We start from the raw sequence: 11,950 nt of genomic DNA on the forward strand, positions 1-11,950 counted from the left end.
TCTCAAGTGTGCTCAATGAATTAAGTATGTTTCATTGTACTTGCTTACAAAGTAAGTAGTTTTAGTGTTTGTTCGCATACTAGTTTGTTGTGTGGAGTAATCTACAGTCTTTCACGAATGTTATTACAGTGGTCCTGTAGTTAAAAAGTAAGACTGAAACAGACGAATAAATTGTTTTGACGAATCAAATGTAAGCAGCAGCTGCGCCACTAGAGGGGGCAGGACTTGTGCTCAGCGAGCGTGAACCTCATGCGAAGATATTGAGAATTCTCCGGACATTCGAACGCAAACGAGGTGAGACCGACGATGTCTGTGTGCAAGTGTGTTGTGAACGCACGAGTGTGAGAATGTTAGTCTTTGAAGGCCGGGTCCTAACAGCGCGTTGAGCAAGTCACTCCAAATCCCACCGACTGTGATTCACTTTCTGGACTGTCGAAGCTCGACTCAACATAACGGGACACTGAAATAAAAGACACTAGTCGTCAACTTTGCTTACTTAAATTGTAGTGGCTAAAAAGACGCTTAAGAGGAAAAAGTGTTGGACTTTGGAGTCTGAACTAGTTTCTCTGTGTCATAACGGGATCGTAAATACACGTCATTACTATGGCCAACAGCATGCATAACAGAGTGGTAACTATTGAAATTCAAGCGACATGTGCCATGCGATGCATTTAGTTGAACAGAGAGAAGAACATAATTCAACTGCTCGCTGATATTTTGCACAATGAAAACAAAAATGTGTTTCAATATTTTCAATAAGTGAGGCAATGTATGTCTGACTTTAGGTATTCAAAATGTAGATGATATTATAATATGTAAAAAACGTGCGGCATGTATTGCCTTGCATAAAGCTTTGACTTGAATAGACAATTCCATGTCAGGATAACAGATTTGATTTGATACAGCCTACAACTTTCATTATTACTGACCACATCGTTCATAGTGCAATAAAAAAAAAAAAAGTGCAATAACAAACCACTGAAGTTTACATCCGGATAAGTGCTACTTTCTGTCATTATGCTCTTTTACTGATGCTACTTGTGTATATACTATTTATATTTTTTTTTAGTGCATGCTTGATTGTTTTTTTGATATATTCTTTTGTACATTGTTTGCACCAAGGGAGTAGCGCTCAAATTTCGTTGTACACTGTACAAGGACAATAAAGGCTATTCTATTCTATTCTATTCTATAAAAACTAGTCATAATACCATTGAACTTGGTGTGCCCTATTTATATTCAAGCGATTGTTGCAACAATTATTATTTATTTATTGTTACATTTCTTCATAATATTTTTACCATTGCTTTTACTCAGAAGAGGAATGGCCACGCTGTGTCGTCTGAAGCTGGGCTCATGGATGGGTCAAGCCTGTCGTCTTCACACCAGCAGCAGCGTCTCTGCCAAGCTGCACTACAAGATGCTGGTGCTGGGAGGAGGAAGTGGAGGGATCGCCATGAGTGCACGCATGAAGAGGATGCTGGGAGCTGAGAATGTGGCTGTTGTGGAGCCTAGTGAGGCACGATGTTCTTGATGATCCCCAGTATTGTATTTAATTTTCTACCGAATATCTACATTGAATTGCAGACTTTAGAATTCTTGTTAGATTTAGTTAGGGGAGGGCAAACCCGTCCAAACACAGGCAGTGTGGTGCAGTTTTTTGGGGGGAATATTTCAGAAATACAATGCATCCTTTGAGAAATAAGAATTTGCTCCATTTTTAACATTATGTTATTAGTAATTATGTATAGACCTGGAGTTGTCTACAAGCGTCTACATGCATTAACCTATCACGAATGAGAGTGCTTTGTTTACTAAGGGCCCACTGCCTTTTTTGTTGTCATCAGATGCACTATTATCAGCCAATTTGGACTCTAGTTGGCGCTGGTGCGAAATCTGTCAACTCCTCAGGACGACTCACAGAAAGTGTCATGCCATCAGGAGTGAAGTTAGTGAAATCCAAAGTCCAGGAAATAAATCCTGAAAAGAATGTGGTCCGCACAGACGACGGGGCAGAGGTACAGAATGTTAATAACAGTGTTATAAGTCTCTATACCATGGTGGTCTTACTGAAACCCTCCTCTTGTTGCAGATATCCTATGAGTACTTGATCGTAGCTCTTGGCCTGCAGCTGCATTTTGAGAAGGTAATTTCATAGTAGTATATTTCAGTTACACATGATTGACTGTAAACTTACATGCACCAATGTCCAGATCAAAGGGCTACCAGAGGGATTCGATCACCCAAAGATCGGGTCAAACTACTCTGTCCAAACAGTGGGGAAGACATGGAAGGCACTGCAGGAATTCAAAGAAGGAAACGCTTTGTTCACATTCCCAAACACACCGATAAAATGTCCTGGGGCTCCTCAGAAAATAATGTATCTCACTGATGCCTATCTCAGAAAGGTACCCACGTCTCGCACAGAATTTGCAGTGTTTTAAAAAGAGCGTTAACATTCATGTCTCAGACAGGGAAAAGGTCGAAGGCCAACATCAAATACTTCTCATCGCTGCCTGTGATTTTCTCAGTCAAGAAATATGCTGACTCATTGTGGGAAATCGTGAAAAAACGTGACTTGGAGGTGAACTTGCGTCACGACTTGATAGAAGTGCGAGCGGACAAGCAGGAAGCTGTGTTTACAAATCTGGACAAACCAGGTGAAACCAAAGTGGTGGAGGTAACTGAGACACTAAGTTACATGAGTAGTACAAACGCAGTTCTTTTGTTGTGACACACACGAGACAGTAACTTTGTACAATCAGCTGTTGTACTCACCAAACCTGAGCCCTTAAACTCTAGCTACTTTATGTGCTCCAGTCAGCACCATCAATCTGATATGTGCTTTGTCAACAAGCTAGTCAAAAGTGATCTCTGGCTCGTGTGTAGTACGAGATGCTCCACGTCACGCCGCCCATGGGGCCGAACTCAGCTGTGAAGAACAGCCTGCTGGCGGATGAGGTCGGGTGGCTGGATGTCAACAAGGAAACACTTCAGCATAAGAAATATCCAAACGTCTTTGGCATCGGCGACTGCACCAACCTGCCCACACCAAAAACAGCTGCAGCTGTCGGTAAGAAATGACAGTATGACACACGTGAGCACTTCGTAATAGGGAAATGCCAGAGGCCACGTGTCACAGTATTGGCTCCCTCAAAACACTAGTTGGCTGGTGAAATCCTCTTTAATGTCCAAACAATAACAACAAAGTGTGACTCCCACTATAGCTGCACAGTCTGCTGTCCTGCAGAGAACCATTAAACAAGTCCTGAAGAAGGAGAAGCCTGACCAGAAGGTGATTGACAAGACAGTTTGTTTAACTGACTGTGATGTCTCACTGTGCCTGATTGGTATCATTGCTCAAATTATTCATGAATAAAATATATACTTGACTGCAGTATGACGGCTACACGTCCTGCCCGCTGGTGACAAGCTACAACACAGTGATTATGGCCGAGTTTGACTACAGTTTTCAACCTCTGGAGACGTTCCCCATCGACCAGGGGAAGGAGAGAAGACTGATGTACCACATGAAGGCCGATGTGATGCCTCACCTCTACTGGCACGGCCTCCTCAGGTACAGTATGTGCATGACCATTTGTCATCCCTTCACCCACTGACTGTGCTATGATGACACGTCATTACGTTTCTTCCTTCAGGGGTCTGTGGGGAGGACCAGGTCCTTACAGAAAACTGATGCATCTCGGAATGAAATGAAACGTTTCAGTCAGTTTCTTTGGGATTTGTAGTGCACGACGAAGTTGTGAGTGGGTGAAAAATTGGAAGCTTCTGGAAAGTTAACCAGAGACACCTCAATTATGAGATCATATTGCTTGCTTTGTATCAAATTCAGATACTAGTTGGTGCTTGTAAAACATGGCGTTAATATCGTCACCAGTTGTAGGCGTATCATTGCGTAGGAATCAGTAACCTACAGCTTGCAAGCAAGATGAATCTGCCTCTTGAATAAATCTTAGCTGGCATTTTGCAGAATAATGAATGCATACTTTTGCTGAGATTTAAGTGAAAAAATGAAAAACAAAATACAGAAATCACAAAAAACATGCAAATAAACAAAATAAATCTACATTTCATCAATACATTTTCAACCACAGCTGCACTGAAAAGTGTGAATCATATTTCACTACATGTTGACAAAAAATAGCTGAAGACTCAGGTGTAGGAGGTGAAATCCCAGTGTAAATGGGCCGTATGCTGCAAATTGCTGGGGAAACCCTGATTACATTTTAAAATATGTGAGTTTTTTTGGGGGGTGCTCTGTCAGTCAAAAATGTTCCTGGCCCCAGTTTGAATGTGAACAAAGTTGTGCAATGAATGATTCTTTTCTAACTGACTGTGATTATTATTTTTTTTTTTTTTTGTGACTTGAAAATGTATGCTCTCCGTCCAATTTGCAAATTCCTTCATGCTGCAACCATGATTAACATTTATAAAACTGACTTACCTTGAATGAAAAGCTGAATTGTTTGCTAAGAGTAACACAGTGCATGTGAAATAAACTGGTTTTGTATCAGTGTTGAAATCATCATCGCCCTCATATCAAAACAAATACTTGTGAGAGGTCAACTTTCTCAGTCCTATTTTAATTATTAATATAACTTATGACTTACGCAAGTGTCACACGGAGATACACTATTTACAGTATTTTTTAGATACTATTTAGAATGATAAATATTTAAGTAGGCATGACGCTAAATAAGAAGCTCAAACATACTTTTACTTTTATGAACTTGCTCCCAAAAAAAACAATTTTAAATAAAGAGATTGAATAAATGCCTGGAGTCACGCACCAATCCACACTCATCTTCGTGTTGACTCTCCGCCACGTTGGATCCACTGTGCGTATGTGTCGCAGCAGCGACGTGATGTTTGTGATGAGGCGGGAAATGGCGTCCGCAGACATGGTTGATCTGTGAGCAGCGACTCCAGCGACACTCTCCGCAGCCCCCGACACGGCCCCCAACCCAACCTGGGGCCGCTCCAGCCGCAGCCGAGGAGCTGACAACACTGCGGCAACTTTGGAGGCGCTTCCTTTCCCTCAGTGAGTAGCGAGCAGCCTGTAAACAAAAATGTTTGTAGCATTGCTGTTGCTAGCTAGCCCGCTAAGGGGGCGTAGTCTAATGGCTGAAAATAGTCATGGAAGCTAACAGAGCGTAGGAGGCTGGAACGCTGACTTTATTCCAACCCGGTCAACACTTAACCAAAACCTCTTAGCGGTGCTTGCGCTAAGGAGCGCGTGAATTGTTTTATGTTGCTCAAAAAGATGAATGTCACGGCGGTCCTTCAGCTGCCGTTAGTTAGCTCAATGCTAATTGCAGATAGCCACGGAACCCACTGACGGCATCTGATTTACGTCAACATAACCTTTCATCAGCGACGCGCGGTCACAGCGAAAAATAAGAATTTGAATGTTCGACCACACAAAGTGTCACTAAACCACACAATGGCCGCTGCACAGTTTTAAAGTTAACTGCGCTAACGTTAGCAGCCGTCGCCTTAAACCTCGTTTTTTGTTTTGCGTTCAGGCTGCAGTTCGCTTATGACTCAATCACTTGGCTCAGAAGTTGCGTCCTAAATTGAAGTTATTGTCATGGAGAGATACATTTGAAACAATATAACCACGTCAATCGAACCGCTCGGTTTTGAGGTCGATTGCTGTCATTGTAATTCAAAGCTAAATCTAATGCTCTAAAATAAGCACAGGAGGTAAACTTGCGCCACTGATATTTCATTGCCTCTTCGATATTATATTTATAACTTATCCTCATCACGTATTCGCAAAATAAAAGACTATCACTGAAGCATATGTCAGTCTTCATTACTAATTGTTCCTTTGGTCATTTACTTGTGTAGTCCACCTGTGGTAGTGCGACAGGTATGGCGCAGCTTGATGACGTCATCGCTATACCTTTGGACAGACTCATGACTTAAGTCATGTATGCTGAATGAATGTGTTTGAAGAAAAAGATGTGCCGCTTCATATGAACGCCAACATGTAAACAGTACAATCTGTTCGTTATTGCGTTTATGTTCTCTTTGCTCAGGTTCTTCTATGTGACGGAGGAGAACAATGAGGCTGAGAGTGCGCAAAGCTCCTCAGCAGCCAAACCTGGGCCGTCGTGTCCCCCCACCCCCGGCCAAACGGAAACACTGTGAAGTGGAAACATCCCCAGTGCGACGTCGAGGCAAAATGCAGAACAATGAAACTGGCCTGTTTTCCACCATCAAGAAGTTTATTCGTGGGAACGCGGTCAAGGTTAGGGCTGGTTGCTGTGTGATCACCAGCAAAATGTTTTCAAACCTCTGCATCATTCATCATACTGTCTCTTTTAATACGCTGTAGGAAATGTCTAAGCAAATGAGATGCTGTAATGCATTAATGCTAACTGATGGGATTTGTTTTTGGCAGGTGGAGCAGGATATTCCTGCCAAGAGGAGCCGCATTGATTGTAATTCTGATCTAATTACTTCAACACCCCAGACCAGAGGCCTTGCAAACAAATCAGCCTCCAGGGTTTGTCGAAAAACCCCAACAAAAGGTGCATACTTTTTTGACTCCTTGCTGTTGTGGTGTCAGCTGTTCGGGGGCAAGTCTGCTCTTAGAAAGGTTTAGAGTGATTATCTTGAGCTATGGTTGCCATGATGCGTGGTTTAGAGACACTAGCTCTGATGAGTTAAAAGTTGTAGAGACTCAGATGGACATGTAGAGAGGAGCGACATGTGAGATGAAGATCTAGACAAAGGCATCCATTAGTGTTCATGGTGTGACCAGGGTGCGTTGCACAAGATAAGGTAAAGTGGAACCAAGGTAGGGCGTTGACTATAGAGGAAAAGAAGAATTCTCAGATCTAAAATTGTAGGTCTAAACGGAGTAGTTTTGTCATCGCAGGTTCCTAAAGATGAGATCCATCTTAATGACCAAATTCATATCTGTGGAACCCAAGCACATCACAAAGTATGAGCCTTTTCTGTTCTTAAATGTGTCATTTTTGTCGTGTTCTTGTCCAGACACAGTCTCGTGCAACAGTAAACCCATGAAACAAAATGGCAAACTGGAGGATCCCGTGGACGTGGCCAGCAGTCCTCCTCGCACAACCCTACTGGGAACCATCTTCTCTCCAGTCTTCAACTTTTTCTCACCAGCAACAAAAACTGGTGAGTAAGCATTCTGAAGATCGACAGTGCGAATCTCATGTCAAGCTAAAAAGCATCTCAAATCGAAACCCCAGCCACCCCTGGCTCCGACTCGCCGGGACAAGCGATGGAGGCGGAGGAAATCATGAAGCAGCTGGACATAGAGCAGGCAGAAGAGATGCCGAGCAGCACGCTCACATCCACAGAGGACATCCCTCCGTGTCACACCACCCAGGTCTTACCTCAGAGGCTGCAAATCACTTCGGACTCCACCGTGGAGGAAGGAGAGATCGCCACCGAAACAGACATGCCCCCTCTGACAGGTATAAACAAGATGAAAGTCTCTTCTTGGTCGCCAACATTGAAGCTTTGGGTGTTGATAAAACTAGCCGTAATAATTCAGGTTTGAATAGTTTCTCTGATGTGACACTGAACCCTGCCCACACAGTTTCATTGTTCTAGTCGTTGCTGTACACAGGACTCATGCTTTTCCCATTGAGTGACAGACCAAGCACAATAACAACATTAGTCTGAACGTACTTGCCTCACTGCACCAAGGATGCCATGTTTTCTTTCCTACCATCGTACTGTTATTGAGTGTACGGTCATGTGACATGCATGTACTCATTCTGCTTTGTAAAATGGATTGGTATTTCTCTCCTCAGCTCCTGGTTGCATCCCGGACGGCACCTACACTCACACTCTCACACCAGCTCCTCCCGAAACATCGTATGAGGAGGATTGGGAAGTTTTTGATCCGTAAGTGAACACAACCAAACCCTGTGCCACTCAAGGCTCTACTCACTCTGACTGTCCCAGTTTTGCTTTGGTTGCTTTGATGACGCCTGTGACACGATTTCACGCTTGCTTATTCATGATAATCGTTCAGGGTTGTTTGTCTACTCTCTTGCACATGGAAGTGGTGACTGAATATCCATAATCCGACAACGTCTTTGTGTGTTGTTCTTAAAAGGCGTCCAAGGTGATATTTCACGTTGGTATTAGAGGCTGCGACCACTAGAGGGCACCAAATGTTAATGCTGTTGTAACGTACATTTGAAAGGCAGAGCTTTGGGGAAGACTTTTGAACTGATGCTCATGTTTTCTTTGCTCAGCTACTTCTTCATAAAGCATGTTCCGCCACTGACGGAGGAGCAGTTGACACGCAAGCCAGCATTACCTTTGAAGACACGCAGCACGCCTGAGTTTTCTCTCGTCTTGGATCTGGTAATGAAGTGCCTGGATTTGAATTTGTTATTGAATTTCCAACACTAAAGTGAAGGTTTTTGTTTTGTGTAGGATGAAACCCTGGTCCATTGCAGTTTGAACGAGCTTGAGGATGCAGCGCTGACATTCCCAGTGCTGTTTCAAGATGTAATATACCAGGTACTGCTGCATCCGCATTGTATCGTACCTTTGGTTGCTTTGACTTGACCCAGACTTTTTGTATGTACTTGAAGGTCTATGTGCGGTTGAGGCCTTTTTTCCGTGAATTTCTAGAGCGGATGTCTCAGATGTATGAGGTGAGGTCTCGATATGTTTCTAAGCTTGGATAGATTTTGACCTGAATGGAGTTGGGTTGAACTAACAGTTGTTCTGTCTTTGCTTTCCTTTAACCCTCCAGATCATCCTCTTCACAGCCTCAAAGAAGGTGTATGCTGACAAGTTGCTGAACATCCTGGACCCAAAAAAGCAGTTGGTCAGGTGAGAGAATTGAAGATTCATCCGAAGAACAGCAGCATCTGTCTAGATTTAACTTGCATGTGCCTGTGTAGCTGCATGATGTAGACGCACCATCTTTCAAACACCTGTTTCATGACCTGCTTCATCTGTGCTACGAGAGAAGCAACTTAGATTTTTTTTTTTTTCATGATCGGGCCTAACCCAGGCTTACATTATGGTGCTGCTACTTCCACAGATTTTCAACTTTCTACTATAGTTTACCTGGCAACTTTCAGCTATAGTGAGTTGTCCTGGAACATGATAAACTAGGCAATAAACACTGTATACTAAGGATGGGCTTTGTACAACTTAGTATAAAGTGTAACTAGTTGTACACAATATACCAACAGAATTTTGCATCTCACAGCAAATTCGATGAAGACACGGCACTCTGGCTGCATTGGACTTGCATATATGAATAGGAAGAGACCATGACCCATGATGGCACAATGCGCTCTCCAGCTGCACGATGATTGACAGCCGAGAGTGTGGTGGACTTTGGTTCATGATCGTAGTTTTAAACTTATTTTTAATACAGGGCACCTTTGATAATGACACTGGTTGACTATGAGTCGCTGGATCTGTGTTTATTTTATTAGATGGAGTGGTCCTCATAGGTTCTCTGACGCAGTCGCCTGCCTTGGTTCACATCAACACATGCAGGTCTCCCACTGCGCTGTCGCCTCAGTGAAACACCATGGTGAAAATAGTTGGATATTGGACGGACATTGCTCCAGTGTTGGCGGCAGCGTCTTCTTCTCAGTCCCCATTAGGGTTCACTGATCGCTGGACACACACGGTGTCACAGGCAGCGCTAATGCTACGACCCGGCATCAGTTAGGGACCATCAACAAATTCTAAGGCGGTCAAAGTATTAGTGACATCTTCAAACATGCCAATGGAAAAAAACAACCATTTTAGGAGAGAGAATTGTGAAAAGAATTTTCATCACTCTAGTAAAGGACTGACCATTTGTAATGATTTGGAGAATAGAGTATGAAATGGTCATTTTTTGACATTTCTCAATAGCATCTAGGAAACGTGTCCAGACTGGTCCATAGTTAAAGTCAACTGTGAAGAGACATGAGATACAGCAGACAGACGGCTCAATTTAACCCCTGACTAAAGCTGGCAGAGAAGTCTGTCAGACACCAGCAGCTTCTGCCAGAGAGGTGAATTTCTCATCTCTACACTTGGTTAACTATTATATTTAAACATAAATATAATGATGATGTTGGAGATGAACTCCACGAATAAGTGTCTTCAGTTTCAAGAGAACGCATGGAATCGAATGAAAATGGATCAATCGTGATAATTATCGTTATCGCTGAAATGATAGCATTTATCATGATATTTTTTTAGTCCACATCGCCCATCTCTACTGCATACGTAAACCAGTAGGCAGTACCAGGATCTTATACATCATGCATCAGCATATGCAGATTGTCCAGGCAAAATATTAAATGTTCAAAGTGAAATCTGCGGCAGTGGTGTCATATCAGCAAGCACTCGAATGTCCGTTGGAGTAAAAATTGAGTGTTACACTGAAACTTCTGTGTTTCCAGACACCGGCTGTTCCGCGAACACTGCGTGTGTGTTCAAGGGAATTACATCAAGGACCTCAACATTCTGGGACGAGATCTTTCCAAGACTATAATAATAGACAACTCACCTCAGGCCTTTGCTTACCAGGTACCACAGTCGCTTCAAACTGTTTTGACTGTTCACCATGACTAGAAGTAACACTTTCTCCTGCGGTCAGCTTTCCAATGGAATTCCCATCGAGAGCTGGTTCGTGGATCGGAATGACAACGAGCTTCTGAAGCTGGTTCCCTTCCTGGAGAAGCTTGTGGAAATGGTGCGTGTTCTGTAAAGCACGTTGAATTTCGGGTTTACTTTAACGTGGTGGTTCTTTCCTCCTAGAATGAAGATGTCAGGCCGCACATCCGAGAGCGGTTTCGTTTGCACGACCTGCTGCCTCCCGACTGACCATCCCCAACGCTCAAGGCTCAAGTTGGTATCAACCTTTAAGAAAACCTGAAGGATGCATTCAAAGGATCCCTGTTTTATTAGCATTTTTAATCATGCAAAAGAAATCTATGCTTGAGTGAAAAGTTCTGGATGTTTTTATGCATCAGTATGACTTAAAAGAGAATCTTCTAGAAGTTCCTGCGTCTTTTACCAACAATTTTGGATTTAAAAAAAATAAAGCAAACAAAAAAAATCTAAAAACAAACTGAATGTCAAGCAATGTTGGACTCAGTCTGATGCAAGTGTAGAATATTCACTATTGTAAATACATGTACATATGTTTTTTTTCTCAAGGTTTTTAAGTCATTTGTTTCCAGACTTTAGTATGAGTTCTTTTATCTGGCTGTTTTTATAAGTCATCCTGTTAGTGTGTTTTTGTTTGGAGTTGTTTCCCGCCTCCATGATTCCTGTGATGCTTTACTCCAACACATGCAGTTGTGTATCATACGGTGCAGTTCAAGAATCCTGTAAAGGTTTTGTTTAGGACTTTTAGGGGGCGAGATATTTCTAAAGTGATATTTTAAAACAAAACACAAACGTAAGGTAGGATAGATTTCAACTGAATACAAAGCCATAATGGCCAATTGATAATTTTGGAGATTTGTATTCGGGAGTCCACTTTGACACCGTGTTCGTCCACCTTGACAAGCGGCAGAGGGAACACGGTGGGTTCAGGCAGCTCGCACTTTGGAATCCACCCCTTTGTAAGTAAAATGTTTTGACTGCAGGCGTCAACACCTGCTTTTTTTTTTTGTTTGTTTTTGGGTGAAAAAAAATGAAACTGTAGCACCAGCAAATTGCCAATATGAACCTTCAAATGTTGTTTTACCAAGAGTCTTGTTGTGTGGGATCTTTAAAAGATGTAGGAGTCACATGTTTTGACTATTGAATGATCACTCCTGTTGTATTAAGTGTTACTCGATTGTTTCCCTGAAAATAAACATGTTTTTTATCAATGACATCAGACTGAATAACTGAAGGCATATTCAGTCCTGCTCATGGTGGACCTGGTTTCATTCATTTTTTTAAGATGTCCACTTCA

General features: G+C 42.5%; 2 protein-coding genes across 2 annotated transcripts; both read left to right on the forward strand.

The window, feature by feature from the left end:
• Positions 1–221: 221 nt before the first annotated feature.
• On the forward strand, positions 222–4,534 carry LOC128770392 (sulfide:quinone oxidoreductase, mitochondrial-like). Its single transcript, XM_053884797.1, has 10 exons — positions 222–294; positions 1,318–1,519; positions 1,848–2,018; positions 2,093–2,146; positions 2,214–2,408; positions 2,471–2,680; positions 2,890–3,073; positions 3,228–3,295; positions 3,399–3,577; positions 3,660–4,534. The coding sequence occupies exons 2-10, from the start codon at positions 1,325–1,327 to the stop codon at positions 3,715–3,717; spliced, it is 1,314 nt and encodes a 437-aa protein (XP_053740772.1). The 5' UTR covers positions 222–294; positions 1,318–1,324; the 3' UTR covers positions 3,718–4,534.
• A 344-nt stretch (positions 4,535–4,878) lies between these two features.
• ctdspl2a (CTD (carboxy-terminal domain, RNA polymerase II, polypeptide A) small phosphatase like 2a) lies at positions 4,879–11,864 on the forward strand. Its single transcript, XM_053884792.1, has 13 exons — positions 4,879–5,062; positions 6,066–6,277; positions 6,431–6,560; positions 7,030–7,176; positions 7,251–7,478; positions 7,821–7,914; positions 8,271–8,382; positions 8,455–8,541; positions 8,616–8,678; positions 8,780–8,859; positions 10,443–10,569; positions 10,640–10,735; positions 10,801–11,864. The coding sequence occupies exons 2-13, from the start codon at positions 6,092–6,094 to the stop codon at positions 10,864–10,866; spliced, it is 1,416 nt and encodes a 471-aa protein (XP_053740767.1). The 5' UTR covers positions 4,879–5,062; positions 6,066–6,091; the 3' UTR covers positions 10,867–11,864.
• The last annotated feature ends 86 nt before the right edge of the window (positions 11,865–11,950 follow it).

This window comes from Synchiropus splendidus, chromosome 14 (genome assembly GCF_027744825.2).
Source record: "Synchiropus splendidus isolate RoL2022-P1 chromosome 14, RoL_Sspl_1.0, whole genome shotgun sequence".
NCBI lineage: Eukaryota > Metazoa > Chordata > Actinopteri > Syngnathiformes > Callionymidae > Synchiropus > Synchiropus splendidus.